This window comes from Marmota marmota, unplaced genomic scaffold (assembly GCF_001458135.2).
Source record: "Marmota marmota marmota unplaced genomic scaffold, marMar, whole genome shotgun sequence".
NCBI classification, from domain to species: domain Eukaryota; kingdom Metazoa; phylum Chordata; class Mammalia; order Rodentia; family Sciuridae; genus Marmota; species Marmota marmota.
This window is the reverse complement of record NW_026000076.1, coordinates 7,373,729-7,399,387: the sequence shown is the minus strand read 5'-3', so window position 1 is coordinate 7,399,387 and position 25,659 is coordinate 7,373,729. Positions and strand designations below refer to the sequence as shown.

At 38.8% G+C, this 25,659-nt stretch overlaps 1 protein-coding gene across 4 annotated transcripts in view; it reads right to left on the bottom strand.

Annotated features, from left to right (window-relative positions):
* Tgfbr3 (transforming growth factor beta receptor 3) overlaps nucleotides 1-25,659 on the bottom strand; it is a 186,858-nt gene that overhangs the window by 68,210 nt on the left and 92,989 nt on the right. For all 4 annotated transcript variants that reach the window (XM_015500893.2, XM_015500894.2, XM_048814463.1 and 1 more), the window contains one exon: nucleotides 8,036-8,173. In XM_015500893.2, the coding sequence (XP_015356379.1) occupies nucleotides 8,036-8,173 (138 nt within the window). The remainder of the gene's footprint in view (nucleotides 1-8,035; nucleotides 8,174-25,659) is intronic.

Here is a 25,659-nt window from a genome sequence, read left to right as displayed (position 1 = left end):
TGGGTTTGTGTGCAGTGCACTGACCCATCTGCCACATACTGCCCCAGAGTCAACCCAGCAGAGGAAGCTGCCTCAAGCTGCATTTACAAGAAGGTTCTGGTTTTACCCAATTTTCAGGATCCAACCATGGTACGTATTATACTAAACTGGCAACTCCCAATTTCCTAACCAACTCTCCCATATAACGGGAAGCTCCCTGAGGGCAGGCAACTCGCCCCACTTCTCTCTGGACTCTCCATGGTTGGCTCAGTTTCCAGAATTGCGCAATTATCAAAAACCGGGTGTTGGATGAATGAACAAGTACATACATAAACCATTATGCGAGGTATGCTAATTTTGTGGGTTTTTTCTAAACATGAGGGAGAGGGGCTGCCAAAAAAGGAAAGTAGGAAATTAGAAAAGAAAAAAAAATTATTTCCAGATTTTTAAAGGTAATGCAATAGAATACAGAATATATATTTATTTCTAAGTTTCCTCCTCCACAAGCAAACTTGACTATTGGAGTTATTCTTAGGGCATTTTTGGACATTGAAACCCTCAGTTACACATTTCTTGGCCTCATGAAAAGGTAATGGCTGGACATGCGCTGTGGTACAGGCTGTACAAGTCCCTTCCTAGCACAGCACTGAGCTCACATCTGGGGCTGTTTAACAACTGATTGGAAATTTAGCCTTCTGATTTCCAGTTAAATACTAGGCACAGGAAAACAAATAGCACTTGTTTTTCACTGAGCCTTGTCAGTCATCCAAACTGCTGTACAGACCAGAGAGCTGCCTGTGGTTTGGTGGCAGAGACCCAAAATATTTGTACTTTTTTTTTTTCACTCCAGTTTAAGTAAAAGGAATAAACCAGATTTGGGCAAGCACAGCTTCTTAACCCACCTCTCCCCCATTCTTGGAAATGCAAAACTGGTTTTCAAATATTAAGCATGTTCCTGGTATTAATTTACATTTTTCATTAGGATTAAGTTTTGATTTGTTTTTAATCTGAAGCCAATAGCATAAAGTTTGGTTTTTCTCATTTATTTCAACTGCTCCACCTTGATATTTACTTGGATTTGCTGAAGAGGCAATGTTCATATTGCTGTTTTCTGTTTCCAATTAAATTGGGCTATAATATCTAGCATTTGTATGATCAAAGAATCAGAGTTTAAAAGCTGCAAAGAACTTTAGAAATCAGATAATGTAACACCCTTCTCTTAGAGATACGGGAACTGTAGTTTCTTAGGCCCACTTATGTATAACTAGTCAGTGGTGGAGCCACCACCAGTACTCAGGCCTCCTGACACCCAGGAGGGTTTTATACAGAATATATTTAGAAAAACTTGAGTTACCTCTGAGTTGCCAGACAAAATATAGGACATCCAGTTAAATTTGAATTTCAGATAAACAATGAATTTTTTTTTTTAGTATAAGTGTGCCACAAATATTACATGGGTATACTAAGAAAATTATCTGGTGTTTATCTGAAATTCCACTTATACTGATATCCTGTATTTTTATTTGCCAACTCTGGTAACCTCACCATGGAGACCAACGTCCATCCTCTCCCACCCTCCATCCCCCACTCAAACTTACACACAGTCACATACATATCTTCTCTGGTTTTAATGATAAATGGTTGGGAAAAAGAGATCATAGCACAGTAATCCCAAGAGAGAATGAGGTTGGGAGAAGCTGCTTATTTCCCGAGACTATCCTAATCTTAGATATCTATTTTTTCCTTATGAGCATTCAAAGCAGCTAACTCTGACATAAATAGGTTGGACATGGCCTTTGGACCATTTCGTTATTAGAAGCCAAGGGTCTCATCTTAAAATTTCTGTTTATCCGAAGTTTCAAGTCTGTAGACCTTGTGGGAGATAGCACTTGGGTTTGGAATGCAAATAAAGATTTAAAAAAAGTATATGGAATAAAGTAAAAAGATACATTTTAGAATCTAGTTCAGGGCTAGGAGTGTAGCTCAGCAATAAAGTGCATGCATAGTATGCATGAGGCCCTGGGTTCAATCCTCAGTACCAAATCATATCATCATCATCATCATCATCATTATCTAGCTCATTGATTTTGTACCATCAGGATTTTTGTTTGTTTGTTTCTATTTTTGTTTGCAGTGATGAGGATCAAACCCAGGGTTTTGGACATGTTGGGCAATTGTTCTACTACCAAGCTAAATCCCAGCCCTTGCACCATCATTTTTTAAAGAGTGCCATAGGAGGGTTTTTCCCTAACAGCACTGTTAGCTTCCCTAACAGTGATACTATGGTATGTGAATTAGGATATAATTCACATACCATAGTATCACTCTTTTCAACTGTATAAGCCAGTGTTTTTAGTGTATTCTTAAAGAGTGGTATACCTGCCACTATGCAATTCCTGAACATTTTTATGACTCTCAAATAGAAACTTCATACCATTATCAGTGGTCATTTTCTATTCTTCCCTCCCACATGCCTCTGACAATGATTCATTTTCTTTCTATCTCTATGGATTTACCTGTCCTGGTTATTTCACATAAAAAAAAATCACACAACATGGAGTCTTTTGTGTCTGGCTTCTTTCACTTCTTAGCATGTTTTCAAGATCCATCCATGTTGTGTTATTTATTGGAACTTTATTCTTTTTTTATATTTTAAGATGGGGGTGTCATTGTGTTGCCTAGGTTGGCCTTGAACTTGCCATCATCCTGCCTCTTTGGCCTCCTGAATAACTGAGATTACAGGTGTGTGCCACCATCCCTGATGATTCGTTCCTTTCTATGGCCAAATAATATTCCATTATGTGAATAAAGTATCATTTTTTTGAGAGAGAGAGAGAGAGAGAGAGAGAGAGAGATTTTTAATATTTATTTTTTAGTTTTCGGTGGACACAACATCTTTATTTTATTTTTATGTGGTACTGAGGATCGAACCCAGCGCCCCGTGCATGCCAGGCAAGCACGCTACCGCTTGAGCCACATCCCCAGCCCTAAAATATCATTTTTAACATGTGATGGACATTTGGGTTGTTTCCATTTTTTGGCTACCATGAATAATCTTGCCTTGGACATTTATGGACAAGATTTTATGAACATGTGTTTTACATTAATTGTTTTCCAAAGAACTGTTTTGTATTCCTATCAGTGATATATGAGCCTTCCAATTTCTCTACAGCCTTGACAACACTTGTTATTATCTGCCTTTTTTGTCATAGCTATCCTGATTAACATGAAGCTATCCTGGTAAGGCATCTCATTGTGGTTTTGATCAGCATATCCCTAATGACTAATGACACTGAGCAGATTTTTCACGTGCTTTTGGTCACTTGCATCCTTTCATTGGAGAAATGTCCATTTAAGCTGGAGCATGTTTTTAAAGACAACATTGTGGCTTTTCCCAATACTTTTTGGCAAAACAAGAACAACAAAAAATGCTTTCAGGTTAAAAATTCAGACATCAATCACCCAGTTGAGTTACTGTACTTTTTCTTCAATTGTGGAAATATGTTCACAAATAAAAGTAAGCTTCTATGACCTTTTTAAGAGTATTTTAATTGATTTTTTTCAATATGATAGATGGAGAGGGAAGGATTCCCTTAATTTCTGATTGCACTGAGGAACAGTTCTAACCTACTCAATATTCTTTGGACCATCCATACACCCTAAAAAAGGAAAACTAAGACTGTGACAACTCTATCATGTGTGTGCACGTATATGACTCACGAAGATATACTACTCGAAACTCAGTATGAAACACTCTCCATCCCACTCCCACTTTCTAGGTAACCAGAACAAATGGATAAAGCCACTACACTTGCAGAAAAATCTAAATCCCAACTTCCCCCTGCCTGACACACTCCTTCCTCTTGCCTGTGCTGTGGGGTCATGAGGAGGACTGGAATGAGCTGACAGAAAAAAAAGACAGATGCCTTTATTAGACAATATTAAAGCATAATATTTTATATTTTAAAGTGAGTGGTTGAGAGCTTCTGAGAAACACAAGCCCTCCTAACCAGTTATGAATATTTTCCCTTTTTTAATTTGGCATTTAACAGTGCAAATATGTCAATTTAAATAAAAAGTCATTCTGATAATGGACTAGGTGCTGTTCCTTGAACCCTACTTTAAAAAAAAGAAAAAATTGTTGAAGTATTGTAACTGAAAAGTAAACAGTCGTGAGCCAGTAATGCAAGTTCTTCAGCAACACACACGGGAGGAGACAGGGATGCGCACATCTGGAAATGGGGGGCGAAGTCTCGAGCTCTCTCTTCAGCAACTCTAAGCAGTTTGAGTAATCTTGGGAGGAGAGTGATGGGAATCACTAAGTCTCAACTTCCAAAGATTCCATGGGCTATCTAAAGTGTTCAAGAAACACTTAATGTAAGATAATTGATTATCTTATCTTGTAGTTTTAATTCTTAACTACAATAAGTGGACAAATGGACACTACTTGTCTTCTACCCAGCAAGAGAAACGCACAAGGAGCTTCCTCTCCATCACTGTGGCTCTGCAGCAAAGGCTGTCAAGACGATGAAGAAACCTTGAAATTCACTTCAGCCCACAGGGAAGAAGGGAAGAGACTGCCTAGGGAAAGCTGCCCAGCTTGTGAGAGAAACTTGCATCACTCATCTCTTGATCTGAGAATTGGAATGAACAACAGATGTTCCACCATCTCTTTCAGGTCATGAAGAAATGTGTGATGGGAGAAAAGCATTTTCCCTAGAGGAAGCCTGCTGGACAACAGAGCAGAGTTAAGGTGCCCTGGAATTTAAATCCTTGACTTCTCCGGCAGCTGCCTCCCCTGCCTGGGTAATTTTAGGTTCATCATTTGAAACTGAAATGTTAGATTCCCCATTTAGGTTCATCCTTAAATGAGATTAATTCCAAGAACATTGATGTTACATTGCTTACTAGATTGTCCCCATTTGTAAATCTTAAACTAATGGCCAAGCAGTTCTTCCAGAAAGTAAACAAAATTAAAGCAAATAAATAACTTGAAGTAAGATACTTTCCCTTAAAACCCATGCAGTGGCAGACTGAAGAAGGAATCCAGAAAGTGATAAATACAACGAGGATATATGTGTCTCATATTGTTCATCTGGACCTATAGCCCAGAGCAAAAGGAACTTCTTTTACTCTGGGGCCAGCCAGCCAGCCAAACTAGATATTTTATAATTACAAATGTAGATTCAACATGCTTCCTAAATGCTCTCTAATATAACACCAGCAATGGCACCTAATGTCTATGAACTCATCAGTGGCAGGCACTTTGCTAGACATTTTATATGTAATCTCATTTAACCAAGATAATACCTCTATGATGTAGGGACTATTATTATTACCAAATTATTTTTCCTGAGAAAAATCAGACTAACAGAAATTATTTTGTCCAAATTATTTGCTCAGGGTAAGCAAAGCCTCTGCTTAGAATCTCTCCATAACCAGCCATGTGATAAGCACTAGCCTTACATAAAGCTGCTGAGCACCTGAAACATGGCTAAGCAACAGGAACTATATTTTTAAATTTTTTAAAATTAATTTAATAGCCATGAATAGCTAGTTCCTACAGTATTGGATAGTACAACTCTACAGCATGAAGATTAAATGTGCATATGAGTTTATCATCAGACCACTAAGTCTTATCACAAATAATCTTATTAAAGGAGATTGACATTGACTAAGTATGAAGATAACCAGTTTAGCATTAAGAGCTTGTAGAATAGGTACTATCTGGGTTTGAGAGACAACTCTGTAAGAAATGAGCCCTGTAATTTGAGCCACTATTTAGCCTCTAAGTCTTAGCTCCCCACTTATAAAAAGGGGTAAATACACTAGGATCCTTGGGGTATTGTGAGAATTAAATGAGATAAACTATTGGAACTCTTAGTACAATTCCTAAAAGGTACTAAGGACTAAATAAATGTATTCTCCCTACCCCTGGTACTGGGGACTGAACGCAGGGGTACTCCATCACTGAGCTACGTCCTCAGTCCTTTTTATTTTTTATTTTGAGACAGAGTCATGTTCAATTCCTCAGGCTGGCCTCAAACTTGATATCCTCCTATCTTAGCCTCCTGAGTCCCAAGGATTACAGGTATGTGCTATCATGCCTGGCTATAAATTTATTAATAATAATAACTAAATTATTACTGTTTTGACCTTTTTAAAAGAAGTATTAAGAGTTTCAATTCTCAGAAAAAGTTATAATTTAAGTTCTTAGTAACTCCCACCTTGTAAATGTATCTTTTGAATTTTTCAATGTTTCATTTTGAAATTAATTCAAATTAATAGCCAGGTTTCAAGTATAGAAAAAAGGAATCTAGCATACTCTTTGACTAGATTCACCAGTTTTTAACACTTTGCCATGTTCTCTCTCTATGTTTTTGTTTTTGTTTTTCCCTGAACTATTTGAGCCTTCACTCCTTAGCACTTAAAATGTATCAGGTATATTTCTTAACGACGTTCTCTTATGTAACAATAGTATCATTATTAAATGCAAGAAATATAACATTAAAATAATACTTAATCTATAGGTCCAATCCTAATTTCATCTACTGTCCTTAGAATATCCTTCAGGATCATATTGTCTCTTTAGTCTTACTTAACCTGAAATGGCTCCTCAGCCTTTCTTTCAATTTCATGATAAACATAAAGAAGACAAGCCTGTTATTGTATAGGAAGCCACTCAGTTTGGTTTTGTCCAGTGTCACCTCATGATTAGATTCAGCTTCTACACACTTTTGGCCAGAATCCTACCTAAGTGATACTGGGTTCTTGCTCATTTTCAGGCACACAATGTTCACCTGCCCCATGTTGGTGACATTAATTCTGATCACTTTATTGAAATATTTCTGGGTATCTCTACTGTTGTTCTTTTCTTCCATTTTTAATAAGTAATTTGTTTAAAAGATATTTGGAGAATATACAAACATACTGTTCCTCAGACTCCCTCCACCTCCACTGGATTTGACATCTGTTGATGATTTGTGCCTGAATAACTTTTACTATGATGATTGCAAAATGATGATTTCCTAACTTCATCATTTCTTCCATATTTCTTAATTGGCAGTCTACTATAAAGAGGAATTTCCTCTTCTCTCCTTTTTTTCCTAATTTATTTACCTACTTAATAACTACATTGACTATGGATTCTTAGTTTATTCTGTGGGAGTCTCTGAGTTTTTAAAAATATTCTTCAAATGCAGGTGACAAGAAATTACAGATTTGAATTAAGGTCATTAATTGGGCAAAGGAAAGGTCATTAATTAGGTCAGAGGAAAACTCTTAAATGAGGACTCCACTCACCTTAGATGGCTACAATCAGGAGAGGTGTAAATGCTTAAGGCCATACATTAGGACTACAGCAAGGAGCTCTCACAGTGGACAGCGTGAGTTATCACTCACACTGCAGTGTCGCTCATCATCAGACATGATATCATACCCCAAAAATTCCATCCAAACAACCCATCTATTTCTCCACAACTAGCAAACTTGAATGTTCTGGCAAACTCCAAAGGACATGATTTACAAATAGTAGGTAATATTTGGATCTTTCCACAGAACTAGGTTCCAGCTTTTTCTTTTTTTTTTTTTTAACCAAATACAAATGATTTCATTTTGGAGCTCACTGTGTCATTTATCAACAAACAGTTTTTCATATCAGAAATTAGGCCTCTGTTATATACAAATAGAATGGGTTTGTGCATATTTATTTTGGTCAGAGACCACACACCCGGTGGCAGTTTGCAGTATTTACAGTACTCCCGATGCCACAAGGGGATCTCTGAGATGAGACCAAAGCTCAGGCCGCACAGCCTATGATTCCAGGTCCTCCTCTGCCATGGAAACAAGACCACAGAGGACATGTAGGTGGTGCTTGCTTCTTGCAAATGCTTATCTATGCGATTTAACTACCTCCAAGTGTACAACTCCACTTTCAACACTCTCAGAACAACGGTATTATTTCGATGAAAAGAAGCCCTTTTTAAAAGATTTGCAAAGTTTGGGGTCATTATAACCTCATAATATGGACCACTTTGGGACGGTTTGAAACACTTACCAAGAAAAGTCTGGAAATCCCAGTGGCAAGTCTCTCTGTCTTCAAATGCCACACCAGGGGTTGTGGGGAGTTGAGCAGAAACACAATAGGCTTGTGGTGAATGTGCACTGAGGAGATAGGATTCAGGTGCAGAGTGACCTAGGCAGCAAGAGGGGAGAGATGTTAGCACCAGCTTTCCAGGCAGATCACTCAGAGCAGCATCTGGATATCTTTCCACTACTCACCATTAAGAGAAGAAGCTATAAGCTAGTTCTGAATCTGTGAATAAGATGTTTCATGTTGAGCTAGATGATACTGCCAATATTGGGCCTTTTTGCTTCTCTACCCCCCCCCCAATTTTTTTAACCACAAAGTGGCTATTTCATATGCCTAATCTCAGCCAAACATGACTCAGTTCCCAAGAATAAAACACAAATAAACAAAACACTTTTTGTTTTATTTTCAAAATTGACAATGGCAGAATAAAAGGTACCTTCCTTCAGGACTGGCTTATCCTTCAGGTCAAGTGGCTGAGAATTAAAGAACAGGATCCCCCTCAGGATGGGTTATCCCTCTGGACCTTCAGAGAAAGGACTTTCTCCTGTCTCAGGTAAGCTCCAAGCTCTATAAAGTTAAGTGAGTTCTGACAGAGAAAGTGCCAAGAGAGAAAGAAAGGGGCTGCCAAGGGAGCTGCCAGGGTTCTCACTCTCTCAGCTACTAGTGGGAAGGGGTTTTCCAAAGAAATGAGGCAGAAAACACACCAAATAAACACTGATTGTACAGAGTTGCCTGGGGGGCTGGGGGTGGGGAGGAGAAAACTATGAGCCTGGACAGGAAAACAACTGTGGTCAGTTTTGAGGAAGGATCAAGTACTATTGTAAGTTACCATTATCATCATTAGCATCATCAAAAGGCACCTGTAAGCAAAGCCAGAAAAAGTGGACTCAGTGTCTTCTGAGAGCACTTGAGCCAAGGGCAGTCAACATGAACTCAGAAAAGCAAAATCATGCTTTTAATAACCTGTCCACAGGGGCTTTCTGTTCAGAGGGGTGAGGTGAAACAAAGAATCACATACTTAAACTGATGGAGAACTCACCAGAGAGTAACAAGGGAGAGAAAGGACAAAAAGGGCTTAGGCTGGGAAGGTACAGAACATCTGCAGAGGGCACATCAACCCTTTTTCTGATGATTTTCTTTGTCGTTTTCAGCATACAATCCCTTAAAGTTCACAGATATGCATAAGTTTGGGGCAAAATGCACACTACAAAATAAATAAGTATATATCTCAAATGAACAAGAATTTTTTTTTTTTTTTAGAAAAGCTTATGAAATGAGATGTATGAAACAGATATTCATACTCAGGTCCAAAATTTTCCAGATGGTCCAAAGTGTCAAGGCCTGGCTCAGACAATCGGGGAAAGATTTCTAGGAGTCTCAGCTCTATGAGCTTTCCTGGAAATGGCTCCTTCTTCAATATGTGGCAGTGTCTGGCCAAGATGAATCTCTGATTCTGGAACACAGATCCCAGGCAAAGCCCCAAAAGCCATCTGGCAAAGAAGAATTCACACTACAATTGGGAAATTAAAAGAAAAATACCCAATACTTTTTGTAAAAGATCATTTGGCAAGAACAAAGAGACCTGAAAGCGTCCGCTCACCTAATGCCTCCACACCCTTGCTTTTGTATACTTCCTTCCATTTGGGCAAATGTGCTGCAGGGAAGACAGGGCACAACTAAAACAACCAGCAAAGATTGAGAGGATAACAGCTCCTGGGAATGTGGGGAGAACAGACCTGGAATATCTCAAAGAAACCCTGCCCAAGTTGCCTAATTTCTCCTAGTCTGTAAAAAGGAAGGAAGGGTCCTCAGTATGGATCAATTATAGCTCAGGATAGATAATAGTTAAAGTCATAAGAACATCCTTCTGCAGTTCTTTACCATCAGATTGTCCAGTGATGGTGGTCTAAGGACCAGAGCTAAGGCAGATTGCAGCAAAGAACGGAGAAATGATACAAAAAATGGTATCCAACAATTTCTAGCTTAGAAATTCAAACTCCTTAGTTTAAGGAGTTGACCCTCAAGCCTTTATCAAATTTACACATAAAAAGCCATATATTAAGGGCTGGGGTTGTGGCTCAGTGGTAGAGCGCTCACCTAGCACATGTGAGGCACTAGGTTCAATCCCCAGCACCACATAAAAATAAATAAATAAATAAAATAAAGGTATGGTGTCCATCTACAACTAAATTAATAAATAAGCTGAGGCAGGAGGATCATGAATTCAAAGCCAGCCTCAGCAAAAGCGAGGTGCTAAGCAACTCAGTGAGACCCTATCTCTAAATAGAATACAGAAAAAATAGGGCTGGGGATGTGGCTAGGTGGTTGAGTGACCTGAGTTCAACTCCTGGTATCAAAAAAAAAAAAAAAATCCACATATCAGCTGAATCTACAGGCTTTAAAAGCAATAAGGAACTGAACGTAGGGGTGATGTGAGCCATAAAGGCTAATAGGGCCAAAAGGGATACATCCCAAATGAAGGAGCAAGGGCTAGTCTCTAGATCAGTGGCTTCTTTGTTAATCTTTGGGAGTCACAAAGCATTTGAGAACTCAATGTGAGTATGAACCTTCTTTTCTCCCCCTATCCCTCCCACACACACATCACACATCACACATCGCATGACATTTTGCAGACAATGGTAAGGAAACACATCCATTGCAGGTGCCATGAACCCCAGGTTAATTGCCCATTAACTCTGGGTAAGGAACCCATTGTAGAATAGCAGGAAAATTCTAATGGCAGAAACAGAAACAAAATGGCTCCATCTAATTAAACTAGAAAGCACACTTCTGGTCTAACGATGTCATCATTTCTGGGAAAGAAATCCATAGATGACGACTCAGAACTAAAAATCTATCAGTGTAGTTCCTGGGGCTTCAGTGGCCTCTTCAGACCCATGTTTGACCACATACCGGTCCATGCAGCCCTGTCCTTTTCTGCTTTCATTGTGTTTCTTTCAAACTGTGCTGAATAGTCAGTCTTCCTGGAGGGGTGAGGAAGTGCAAGTAAATCTCGTCTGTCACATCCCATATGTAGACACTGTGCCTCACACCTCACTGATCCCTCTCCTAAAAACAGGAAAGTCAATTGGTCTCATCAGTTCTGCCACATCTTCTCATTAGAGATATTCTGAGGTTATCCGTACACCTCAGTAAACATGCTAGGTGTAATTTTATAAGAAAATTCAAAACAAATCATTTTTTTTTCTTGGAACTGTGAATACAACTTAGTCCAAAGTCAAGGCCAACTCTAAGGAGCATAAATCCTCCAAGTGGAAAGACAACCTTCCTATCTTCCAATTAGGATGCATGTCCTTGCCCACATTATCACCAGGAAAAAAACAAAAAAACAAAACACAAGAACAACATTCTCTAGACCTTGGGTGGCGAAGACATCTCAGTTTTCCAAAGATTATCTTTGATAAGCAAAAACTAAATATATTGCCTTGGACTCTGTAAGCCACTTTATGAAAATGAATTATGTACTTACAGGCAAGAGAAAATGCTTAACTGCTTTTATGAAAAGATGCCATATGAAAATTGTTTTGCGTTTCCCAGAATTCATAGCATAGATGCAAGATATCCCTATCATAGAGATTTCAAAAGATTTCTTATTAGTAAGACCCCACCACCACCACTCCTGGGGTTTGTTAAAACAAACAAAACCAAAGTGAGAAAAACACCAACCGATATGAGAGCCTAACAGTTGCCCAATTTTGCTAACGTGTCAGTGAGGTTTTATTTCAACATTTTTGATTCTTAGAACAGCCCCTGTGGACCCACGAGGCAATGAAGTCATCCAAAACACTACCACAGAGACTCCTAGTATCTAAAACCAGACCAAATAATGCTCTGAAATGGATGATTCAATGATCAGTTTACACTAAGATAGATAAGAAAAGAACTCCAACAGCGTGTCTATAACCAAGACCCATAAAATCACAGGCTGGTCTGTATATAGCCATCATCTGTCCCCTGCTCAGAGGTAAGGAGACATCCCTTGGCAACAGTGCTGGCAGTAACTGAAAACCTCCTGAATCCTGGCCTCCCAGCACCCATATATTACACAGACAGACAGTGAGGCGTGCATCTATTTCAAGAAACTAGGGTCCCAGAGTTAAACTCAAACTTCACCTATATTTGGACAATGTGACTTTTAGGAACTTAATGGTGACTCCAGATGGATCTGAAATGTTGCAACTGATTGCTGGGGGAGGGGAGGAACAGTATTTAGCTCATTCTTGCTACCGTGTTTTAAAGGATATCCATTCTGAGGAACCATACCACTGACATTTCATTTGCTTGCCTTTCACCATTTGGGAATTGGTATAAAAAGATTCCTTTAAAATATTCTTGGAAGGATGGATTTGGAACATTTTAAAGTTTCCTTTTTTTTTTTTTAGTTTTGTATTTCCCTGAATTTCTAAAGGAACATTAATTAGTTGGTGCTGAATTCAAGGAATTGGGACCTCCTAATGTCTCTACCCCCACCACGGGGAGTCACCTGATTATCCTCCCTGGTCTCCAGAAGCTCTGGGGTCAAAGATGTCACACAGTTATGGCAAAAAAAGGCACCAAGCTGTTTCCTAGTGGTTTTGAATTGAAAGAGGAAAAGAGTCAATCAATTCCCACTAATCCCCCTCCCCCAAGGAGGACATGATTTTGGACTCCCTGGAAACCTCTGAAAATAATCTAATAAAACCACAAAGTTCAGGGGGATTCTAAAAGTCTGAAATTGGATGCAGAAATAAGTGTGCCTTCTTTCTTCCATATTTTGAATGCCCCAGAAAAATTCTGGGAACTAAATTTGGGTTGGGGATTGAGGGGCAAGAACTCATATAAACAGAAGAATATTTATAAAACTTACAGGTCATGACCCTCTAACGGGGTCCTGAGAGTATTGCAAGGGGATTCCAGGGACCCTGGACCTCCCTTCTCAGAGGAGCCATTGGCTTGGCCACTGCAGGAAGAGAGGCAGGGAAGTGGAGACCCTGGGTATAGGTATGTTTGGGTGTGGGAACACAGCTGGGGCCCTCGGCAGGCCTCAGCTGATAACGAAATCTGAGGACACTGACAGTATTTATTCTTCAGTATTAAACACAAGCTGTGTGAGCATCATTCTATATGTGCCACTAACACACTGTAGTCTTTCAGGCTTCAGGCCTGAAGTGCAGTAAAATCATGTTCCCAGATGGACACCTGTGGTGGGCTCAAAAGGCATCTCCAGTGAAATCCTTCCTTGTCCCTCAGCTCCATGTGCCACTGTAACAATCTGTTTAGATGTTTGTCTCCCCTGTCACATTGTAATGTCCTCAGAACATAATTCAAGGGCAGGAAGAGAGTCACATTTATTCCTGCAACCTTGGGACTAGCATAAGGCCAGACGTCTAATAAGTAATTAATAAGTTTTCTGGAAAAATGAATAAAAGAATGAGCAAAAGTTATTAATGAAATATGACTCAAATAATGGCTACAAAGTCATAATGCCCTGTTTTTCTGACCAAAAAAGGGGGTCATCTAATAAAGAAGACATTAACTTCACTATCAAGTACAACTTGAACTTTAAAACAGAGTCAAGAAAAGCAAACAGATTCCAACTACCAAAATGAATCCTAGGGGCTGCCCGGACAGTATGTTGGAGAGGATTCCGCAGCCACATCCAAGCCTTGTGGGAATAAACACAACAAACAACTATGGTCCTCTGCTATGCGTACAGGACAGAGCAGAGCAGCTCTTACAATGTTTATGTATGAAGACCTATGAGGCCAAAAAGGAAAGCAGAAATTTGACCTTAATAGTTATGCAAATTAAAATATATAAAATGTGAAAAATAATCTTTGAAACATATTCTCCTTCTCAAGGTATAATAAGGAAAATGTGTGAGTCAGAAGCAAGAACTACTTTACTGCTGGGAGAGAAGGAAGGAAAAAAGGAAAGGTAGGAGATAGGGTTATAAGCAAGTTGAGGGGAAGTAGCAAAAACTGAGAGGTCAGTGAACAGAGTTAGCAAGAAGGAGTCAACAAGTAAGAACAGCCATGGGTGTCTCCAGTGCCGGCTAATAATGTGGCTAAAGTGCTCTGAGGCAAACCTTCCTCCAACTTCACTGCAAAAGCTTCCATGGTGCCCACTCCTGTCATGAATGTGTGCCGCAGAACTCAGAAAGACACTGGTGGTATCTCAAATGCACGTGAATCAAGTGAGTCTGAGACATGTGGAATACAGAATCATAAACCCAAGGAGGGTGAAGACTCCAAGAACATAAGGCTCTGGCAGTCTCCAAAAATAGCCTATTTGGATTTCTACAAACCACAGGATGATCAGAGATGCAAACCAATCACTCACTCCTGAGTTGCAGGGGGTCCCAGCTGATGTGTCGATTAGACTAAATTATTCTCTAAGGAAACAATTCTGATCAGGGGAGGAAAACCTTGGGAATTCTGTGAAATCTTGTTTTCCTTTGAAAGCTAAAGCAAAAACAACTCCTGAAGTTCACAGTCGCAGCCCCCTGAGGGTATTCTGGTGGAGTCAGGTTATGCTTTTAAGGAAATGTTTTTGGAGAAATTTCAGTTTCAATTACATGGCCTACCTTGGGAGAGAGAGAAAAAGTAACATGGAGTCAAAGGTGGGGGAACATGTTATCAGTCCATGTTTGGGGAGCATTTTTTCTGAAACTGTATTATCTTCTTTGACCAAATGTTCCACACTCTTTCAGAGGCATGGAATCATAAGTGTTTTTAATTCAGGAAATAAACAATGTCAGAACAGCGTAAAGTACAAGGGAGCAAATACAGTGTGCAATGTTCATGTCAGTTTGGTACTTTGACCTGTTTTCCTCCACACAATCAGTTTTTGTTGAGCCCTGGGATGCCTTTTCAGGGTGAAGAACCTATCATCATGAAAAGCAGAGGGAAGGTTGCCAAAATTGCATTTGGAATTTGGCATGTTGTAGCTGATAAGCGTCTAAGGTGGGATAATTTCTTCTTAAAGTAGCATTCAAGTGTTTAAGTTTCAGACTTTCTTGAGGCAGCATTAAAAGCAGTTCAACACATTTGTTCTAACTGGAAAGGAGTGAGGCTGCAATACAGAATAGGACACCTGGCAGTGAAGTTGTTAAGGTAACTCTGCAACCTTAAGATCCTTTAAGTACTTTTTAATATCCTAAAAGAAAAGGGGAGAAAAAAGAAAAGAGAAAAGAAAAGGCAAAAGACCCAAATGGTGAGAAGTCTGAACAATGATCCTGTGGACATTTATTCACAGGTAAATCAGAATTGAGGGTTATGGCAAGGACTAAGAATGGGTTTTACCTCAGAATGAAACAAGTGTAAATTCTAACACAGACCATTTGTAAATTCTAGGTAGAACGCTTGCCTAGTATGTGTGAGGCACTGGGTTCAATTCTAAGCACCACATATAAATAAATAAATAAATATCCATCCATCAACAACTTAAAAAAAATTTAAAAAAAATTTTGTTGTTGCCCATATTTGACTTTGGGAAATATTAGGTTCTGCTTTACCATGTGGAAAAACTGTATGCTAACTTTTATTTTTACACTTCAAATGAGCTTCTAATATCTGAGTTCTACTCAGTGTGATGGACAGGAAAGTCATTCAAATACTTGACTAAGCAGCTAAACACAAGGTGGAGCATCTGTATTTAAAGGGTTTGAAAGTACTGTGAAGATTTGGGTTTCCCATGCAAATGGAAAAGGTTCAAGCTACTTTTTCATAATAGATCTCCAAAGAATTTTCTAATTCTGTCTATAATATAGAAGGTCCTAAAAGATATCGAGGTCATACTGCTTAAGCTCCACTTTGTAAATCAGTTAAATCTCAAATGCTTATTAAGTCAGTATCTTCTAGTCTTCTACTGCTCATTTTCTGCAAAACTAACATAGTTTGCAATTCTGCCTCCAGATCATACTTTGAAAATACCACTAATAAACAGCAATTAGAGACAAAATGAGAAAAGTAGAACTAGGGCTCAGGGGGTTGTGATGTAAAATATTTAGGCCTTGATTATAAAGTTCAACATGACGAAGTTACCAGCATCTTGCAGAAGTATCTGAAATTCTCTATGTGTGATGTTTGGGAAGAGAAAAAAAAATTTTGACTAATAGTATGAAAAATCTCTCCATAAAAATGTGATATAAATAAGTAAAATATGGTACTACCCATACAATAAATGATTATTTGGCCATAAAAAAGGGAAAAAAAAGTCCTAATAGATGATACAACATGAATGGATCTTGAAAAAAGGTCATGTGAAGTAGTAAAAAAAAAAAAAAAGCCAGACACAGGTCACATGTTGCATGATTACATTTTTATTAAATGTCCAGAACCAGAAAATCCATGGAGACAGAAAGCAAATTGGAAGCTGCTGGGCTGGGGATGGGGGATGGGAGAAAATAATGTCTTGTTACTCTTAATTGATATGGAGTGTTTTTTGTTTGTTTGTTTTTGAGGTGATGAAAATGTTCTAGAAATAGATAATGGTGATGGTTACACAACACTGTGAATATACAAATGTGACAGAACAGCACAATTTAAAATGGCTGAAATGGTTTTATTAGTCTGGGTTCTCCAGATCTTAATTATTAAGATCCCCAAGTCAACAATGGTGCAAAAATGAAACACATTCAGAAGAAACCATACATCAGTTTTTTATTTTTTTGAGGTGGGGATTCTCTATGTTGCCCAGGCAGGTTTCAAAGTGAACTCCAGTGATCCTCCTGCTTCAGCTTCCCAAATAGCTGGGACTATAGCCGTGTACCACCACAACAGACTCATGTTTGGAATTTTGCATGTTGATATTTTCCCAGGCTAGAAATATGTAGTACAATACTCTTTGCTGACACTGGGCAAGGGCAGGAGGTCACAGCTCCCAGTCAGGCATGAGATCATGGGGGAAAACAACCAGTACTCTGTGATGTGCTGTGTTGCTATGCTGCAATGTCCAGTTGGTTAGAGGGATTAAATGCACTTTCAACTTAAGAGTAATTTCAACTTGTGATGGGTTTATCAGGATAACACTTCATCATTTTACACAGAGGACCATCTGTATAAGAGGAAATTTATCATAGGAATTAGATCACAAAATATGGAAGCTGGGATGTCCCATGATATGCTGTCCACAAGTTGGAGAACCCAAGAGAGTCATTGGTGTAACTCTCAGTCCAGGACCCAAAGCCTGAAAACCTAGGGAGCTGCTAGTACAAGACCCAGGGTATGAAGGTCTGAGAACCTGTAGTTCTAATGTCCAAGGGCAGAAGACAAAAAAAGCTCTCCAAAAGACCATGAATTCCTTTCCCCTGCTTTTTCTTATCTCTGGGCATTCAATGGATTGGATGATGTCTGCCAACCATGAAAGAAGATTTTCCTTATTAATTCACCAATTCAAATGCTAATCTCTACTGGAAACCCTCACAGACACACCCAGAAATGATGTGTTCCAGCTATCTGGGTATCCCTTAATCCAGTCAAGTTGACACTTAAAATTAACTATCACAGTGGTAAATTTTCATGCTATGTATATTTTACCACAATAAAATGTGGTTTTAACTTTCACACAGGATAGACCAGATCAACTCTAGAGTTTAAGATCTCATTTGGAAAAGACTATAACTATAAGAAATTCATTTTACCTTAAGGCTAAAAATTCCTATCAATCCTCAGGACTCCAAATTCTCCAGAACTATGCCATACCCTAAGCTAACTTCAGTCAATAACTTGTGTTTCCTGCACATTTTTTTTGCATTTATTCAAACATCATTAGTTAAGTGCCTCTTATATGCCACGAACCACATCAATTACTAGCAATGGAAAGGTAAGAGAAAAACAGCCTATCTCCCCCAATTTGTTCACAGTTCAGTAGGAAGAGAGATGCCTGAAGGGATGGATATAGTACAACACCATGACTAAACTGTGTGGGTTATGTGGAGAGAGAAGAGGATGTCAGGAGCAAAAGAGAAAATAAGCAGCTTAGGCTGGGACAGGTCTCCCAGACAGGACAAACTGGACCCAAACTTGTTAGGAAACAGGCAAAAATCTGTCACCGTGATAAATTTTCTTGTTTCTCACAACTTCTGAACTACTTGGATTGGTTGGATAGCTGATTATCAGAAATATTTTAGGAAAAATAAGATGTATTAGATGAGCACTCAAACTCCTTCTGACCCTAGAATCTAATGATTCCATGGCTTCATTATTGAAGAGTTTTCCTAAGATTTTCAGATTCGTTTTACCTACTAATCATATAATTTCTTCTCTAAAGATGTTTCCTAAATTCATTTTTGAAATTGCATAATACTTGGGCTGGGCACAGTAGTACACCTATAATCCCTGCAACTTGAGAGGCTAAGGCAAGAAGATCACAATTTTGAGACCAGCTTGGGCAATTTAGTGAGATCCTGTCTCAAAAATAAGAAATGAAAGGGCTGGGAATGTAGCTTGTGGTAGAACCTTGCATGCCCAAGGCCCCCCGTACTAGGGGAGGGGAAAAGCCCATATATTTCAACATTTCACAAAAATCTGGAAAACTGTCCTGGTAGGTTCAGGTCACATCTGTCCATGTTTGGGAATATGTGAGCTGGCTAGCTTGTTGTCTTTTGCTTATAATTAGAAGTAGTTTTGAACAAGCTACTGTGCTTCATAAAATGTTAAATGAAATCTCTCCAAACCTTAAAAGAAACCACTCATGTAAGATTGCTGAAGTTAAATAATTTATATTTGTTATAAATATAATTCTTTGTAAACTTCAAGTTATAAGGAAAATTTTACTATTATCTCAAAGAAAGATAAGGAGTTTCATTTTCCAGACCACGGCAGATGAGCAATATTCTAAAATGCCCTTGTTTAGAACCGAGACAGAAATCTGATATAGTCAGTTACCTACACGATCTAGTCATCAGTTTCCACATCCTTAAGCAAACAAAGCTTCTAACCAGAGTTAACAAGTAGCAAAATTGTGTGATTTTTGTTTCCTCTTCTATTAATTTTCCACACACCATGGACAGTTTCCAGTTGGCACCAAGAAATAAAGTATGGATAACAGGAAAAATGAACATGTTAAGGCAGTGAACACCTAAATGTCAACTGAGGGAAGGACTCTTTAACACTGGCCTCACGCTTCTTGAAGAATGTCTTACCATCTGTCTTTTGATTAACATTTTTTCCCTCAGAATGGGATTCATGAAGTAAAACATGGCCATCAACGTAGCAGAAGAATGACAGTGTGGACACTGTTCAACTCTAACTCCATTAGTTCCCTCAGTCATCTGACCTTGAGAAAAGTTGCTTGACCCCTTTGTGCTACAGTTTCTTCATCTAAAATACAGGATAGTAGTACCTACCTTTTTGAGTTATTATGTGCAACAAGAAAATTAATACAGTCTCATATTTTAAAATGATGTGTTAGCTGTAGACAGGTTCTCAATTTTCTCCTACAAAGATCCTTCTCAGACCCCTTTCCTTTTGGTGAAGTGTTCTGCATTCACTACCCTAAAACACACTCATATCCGAGTTGTGTATAAAGTGAACATAATGTTCTACTGTACTTTGGAAATTTTCAAAGTCAAACTGTGTGCAAACTCAGGAAATGAGGTTTCTCAACTCTTTTTAGAAACAGGTGAGTTTATGTATTAACAAACTTAATTACAGCTTCATATTTTCACATACAATCAATTTTGTTCTTTTTACAGAAAAAAATATCAGGCTCTCTAAGAAGGTTTCAAGGTATCAGTGCTCTTAGAAGGAAGCTCTTACCAGCAAATACCCTTGACCTGTGTCCTGTTGACCTTTCCCTTACAGTACCTATTATCTGCTTATATTAAGTTAAGTTTGTACAAATGGACTCTCTTAGAGGAAGTGCTAGAGTGTGGATGCTGAGTGTCCCCCTCAAAGGTCCATGTGTTAAAGGCTTGGTTCCCAGGGTGGCACTATTAGATGATAATAATACTGCTAATAATAATGACATATTTAATCCTTTGACATCTGATGGGATAGGTATAATTATTATCCCCATGTTAAAACCAATGAAACCAATGCTCATAGAGTCTTAGCCTAATCAAGGTCCTAAGGCTGGTAAGAGGAGAGCTGACATTCCAGCCCAGAGTCTGGCTCTGAGTCACTGTTGAGGTACTGTGCACCCTTAGATGATGAGGCCCAGTGGAGAGTCCTTAGGTTATTGGGGTGTGACCTCAAGGGGGACTGTAGGGATCCTGGTCTCTCCCTGTTTGCTTCCTACCCAATGAGGTGAGTGGCTTTGCTCTGTCAGGTGCTCTTGCCATGATAAGCAAGAGGCAATTGATCAAGGACTAGAACCTCCAAAACTGTGGGCCAAAATAAATCTTTTCTCTTTATCACTTGATTATTTCAAGTATTTCATTCTAGTGACAGAAAGCTAACACTGGAGGGATTGGGACTTGTGTTTTTATCACCTTAGAGCCTGGTCCAATACTTGGAAACTCTATAGAAGTATATAAAAATATGGAATCAATCAATAAATAAACCAACAAACGCATTCTAAAGTAAAATTTATTCTCTCCCAAGTTCTACATTTTCTTCCAACTTGGCCATCAAGTCCTGTAATCCAATCCTTTGGGTCACTCTGTCTTCCTTTCTAAATTACAGGCACTTTGACCGGGTGGGTAAGAACAGTGACTCAGAGCCAGACTCTGGGCTGGAATGTCAGCTCTCCTCTTACCAGCCTTAGGACCTTGATTGGGCTAAGACTCTATGAGCATCGATTTCATTGGTTTTAACATGGGGATAATAATTGTACCTGTCCCATCAGATGTCAAAGGATTAAATATGTCATTTGTGTAAAGCACTTAAAACAGTGAGTGGCACAGAGTAAATGCTCTTTAAGTGTTAGCTATTATTACCTCTGCCCTTTAAAACCACAGTTATTTCCTCTATTCCCTTGGTTCCTATAGAAAGAAGCTCTTGTCTATATTGTTCTTCAAGCGGAAGATAGTTTTCCTTGTAGATCTCCAAACACCAGACTGCTGGGCTTGGCCCACAGTCTCTTCCTGAACCATCTTCTCTCTGGGCATACACAAGCCCTGTTAAGCTCTCCCTTCACTACCACTCTCTTTCTTCCCCACCTCACGACCCCATAAACTTCCTCCTTCATTCTCACAGCTCTTTCTTAGATCATTGTCATGACCAACACTCCATGGCTTCCTTAACTCTGGCTTCAGCCAGACTTGGAGATGCTTCGAAGGCCCATACAATTTGGGAGGTTAGGGAGCTGTTTGTTTTTAAAGGCAACATATCCTGAATGAGATGCCCTGTTTCCACGTATTTGTTGACACAAACCTATGACTGTTGGGCTTGCTATGAGCTCAATGAAGACCTCCAGCAGATACAATATCAAAAAGGTCGAGACAGCTGCAAAGGTTTCTGTTTCCCTGGAGATGGGAGAGTCATGGAAGGCTAAGAATCACCACAGCAACCAGACTACAAAAACAGTCCGTGGGCTTCAGCCCCATAACTCTGGTAAAGCAATTTGTACTCCGTGAAAAGGCTGGGGCACAGAAGTTGAAAGATGATCAAAGTAAACACTGCTCCTCAAGCACCATTTTGTTGTGCTGATTTCAAGGCATCAAGTCACAGCATCAAAGTTCTGTTACAAAAGATGCACATCGAGTGCCAGGGATTTGCTAGGCTGCTCGGATGAGAAGGTCTAGAGAGAAATTCATAGCACATTTTCCAAAACACCCATTTCAAATTTGCACTAAGAACAGACCAGGGTAAAAATGTATGCCATTATATCAAGTTACCCTGCCCATGTAGGAACAGCTGTTGATCCCAATCCTGGATTTTAAAAAAGGAAGAAAAAAAAAAACCTGGTGATTTTTCTGATAAAATATTAAAAAGACTTCATTTAATGCTGTACTTACATGAACTGATTCCTATAGTTTTGAGAAAAACTTCTAGAACCCTTATTAAATAGTAAATGAGAAAATAACATATTCTAAGATCTTTGATTGGCTACCCCAAATCTATAATAGTTTAAAAAGCAAACAAGAAACTACACTATATTATTTATGTATTACACTCCAGTTATTCCAGCTACTTCTTACTGGGACAGGAAGATTTCAAGTTCAAGGCCAGCCTCAGCAACTTAATGAGATCTTCTCTCAAAACAAAACATATTTTTAAAAATGGCTGGGGATGTAGCTAAGTGGTAAAGTGCCCCTGAATTTAATCACCAGTACCAAAAAGAAAAAAAGAAAAGACAAGTAACCCATTGCTATGGCACATGTCTACTGGGGAAGCTGAGGCAGAAGGATTCTAAGTTCAAGGCCAGCCTGGGCAACTTAGCAAGAATCTGTCTCAAAATAAAAAATAATCCAGGTGAAGTGGTGCACACCTGTAATCCCAGCAGCTCAGGAGGCTGAGGCAGGAGGATCTCGAGTTCAAAGCCAGACTTAGCAAAAGTGAGGCACTAAGCAACTCGGTGAAACCCTGAATCTAAATAAAATACAAAATATAGCTGGAGAAGTGGGTCAGTGGTTGATTGTTCCTCAGTTCAATCTCTAAATACCCCCAAAAATAAAAAATAAAAAGGGCTGGGGACATAGCTCAGTGGTATAGCACCCCTGGGTTCAATCCTCAAGTCTGGGGGAAATTTTTTAAAAATAAAGAAGTTCACAGTTACCTGGAAGCAAAAAGACAGATATAAACACATCTGTGGGGAACATACAAGGAGAAAGGGGGACACATCAGCTGGGCCCTGAGAGCAAGAAGGGCTGATACAGGCAAAACTAAAGTTGGGTCAAGGAGGAGGGCAGGGAGAATTTTGAAAGAAATGTCAGAGCAGTGGAGGTAGCATACGGAGATCTGAGGAACATTTAACTCAGATGGATCTGAGAAAATACAAAAAAGAATAAAGAGAAATAAAGCTGAAAAGGTAAACTGGGGCTACATCACAATGGGCCTTAAAGGGAGGCTTTATTATTTTGCCATGGGTGAAGGCAAAATAATACAGATACAATTCACTTTTCAAAGATGTGGACTATCATTTGCTTCCTGATAAATGATTGGCACATTAACTTCTGGAAAATTGTCGATCACACTAATGTATTAATTCATTAAATGCACTTCAAACACCTGACTTACTTGCCCAAAAGAATATACATCATTAACAGATCTAAAAAAAAAAAATTAAAACCCATTTTATTTACCATCCCATTCCAAGTCTTCTATAGTTTCCCTTTAGATTGTTGTTATTGGATTAACAAGGAATATCTCACAAGGTGAGAAAAATTAAACATTAGTCTTCCACCCCAAGTCTAGACTTGAGGATTTTACTCCTGGCTTTGCCTCTAGGTCACAGGCCTTCAATAAATACTTGTTGAGTTATAGGTATAATCAAAAATAATCAATGAATCAAGCATATAAACTGTGGAGCTTTACACATTTTTATAAGGAAGAACTCATGGGGCCTGGCGATTCTTGTCCTGGTTATAATATTCTATGCAAAAATCCATTAAGTCCTACACATGGTTCTCTAGTGTGCAAGAAATGAATTGGATTAGACCTCTTACCTAACCCTCTAGTTTTCCCCTCAGAAGCACAAACAGCTCACCTGTCTTCGCTGTTATGGTTTGAATGTGAAGTGTCCCCCAAAAGTTCATGTGTGAGACAATGAAAGAAGGTTTAGAGGCCCAATTATTGAAAACCTTAACCTAATCAGTGCATTAACCCCCTGATGGGATTAACTTTAGTGTGAGCTGGAAGCATGTAGGGTGTGGCTGGAGGAGGTAGGTCATCTAGGGCATGCCTTTGGAGTATATATTTTGTGAATTGAGCTTGGTATGTCTGTCTGTGTGTCTGTCTGTTTGTGTGTCTGTCTATCTATCTCTGTTTTGTGGGGGCCATGTCTGAAGCTGTTTTCCTCAGACACACTCTTCCACCATGGTGTGTTACATTACCTTGAGCACCGAAGAATGGAGCCTGCTGTTCTATGGACTGAAACCTCTAAAACTATAAGCCCCCAAGTAAACTTTTCCTCCTTTAAAACTGTTCTTGTCAGGTTTTTTGGTCACAGCAGCGAAAAAAGCTGACTTAAGACATTCACCCTACAATGTCTTCCTAAGATGTTCTCCTAAATCTTGGCAAGATAATCATCAGTATTTCTAATATATGACTAAAACAATTTAAGATCATCATCTCTCTTATATCTCACATTTTAAAAAAGAAAGAAAGTTGTTGGTAAGGAATTTTAGAATAAAAATAAGATTGTCTGATTTCCAGAAAATAATCATTCATTTTTGCCCTCAGTGATTAAAAGTTAATTCTCCTTGCCTGAAAAATAGAGGAAATTGGCTGTAACGCATAAATACTGGTGCTTTCCAAGCTTGTCTTCCTCCTACTGTAAGATTCCTGGCATCGTGCACTTAAAAAAAAAAAAAAAAGTTTTTCTGAAGTATCTTGCTGTAGGCTTCATTTTCACCATAAATGAAGAGACATATCACATCTCCATGTCCACCAGTAATTTTAAAGCCTATGGTTCTTTGAGCAACTGATGGAGTCAGGAACAGTCGTCAAGACAGACAGATCCCTAGAAATAGATGCAGTTATCAAGAAAAAATAGAATGATGTGTCTGAATCACCAATTTTATAAAGCCAGGTCACACCAAATAATTTGCATACTCGACTAAAAGGAACAATTGACCAAAGTTTTATTTAACCTGCCAAAGTGAATTCAAGAGAACAAAAGAGAAGATCTTTCTTCTTTAAACAGTTAAAAATATCCCAAAATGAATTTATCTTATTTTTCAGACCAGTGTGAACATGTTGTACAGAGTTCCTTTTGTCCTTGTCCCCTGGCCACCCCCTCTTGCCATCCATGGCAGTATGTGCCCTCTAGTCTTCTATGTTTGGCAGAGGCAAAAGAACCATGAAATATTCAAAGCTAATCCTAAGGGTAAATAATGATTTGTAGTGTCTTTTAAAACAGGTAGTGTTGACAATAGTCTTAAGTTCACTTATTTGGTTTTGCTAATTTCTTTTGGATATACTTTTTGATAAAAGAGCTATATGATTTATACTGAATTTCAGGAAAACTGGCAAAATTATTCTATTTTATACTGAAATATATAGCTCCCAGTATATCAAAATATGATTTCAGAAATAAGAGTAAATGCAAACAACATTATCACAGTGCCAGGTTTTTAAAACGCCATTTAGATGGCATAAATCATCTTTCGGGACAAGGGCAGCTCTTGGTTAACCCTTACATAAATCCTAACTCTGAGAACAAGTCTCAGCCATCACAATCCACTCGGTTAGTGACTGGGAATTCTTTCAGGGTAACAGGCAATGTGCTAAATGGCCACCATCAGGCACACATAAAGTTCCCTTATTTTCCCTTGCTTCCTCCCTCTTGCAGTCTCCCCATCTCACCCCCACCCCCACCCGTGTGGCACTTCACTGGCTGCTCCAGAAGCAAAGGAATAAAGAAAAAAAAATTAGAACCAGTTAGTGGGCCTGGTTACTGTAAGACAACTGATAAAATTCTGAAAGAAGAGAATAAAACCCCAAATGAAATGTGTATACAATAAAATCACTGATTCTTCA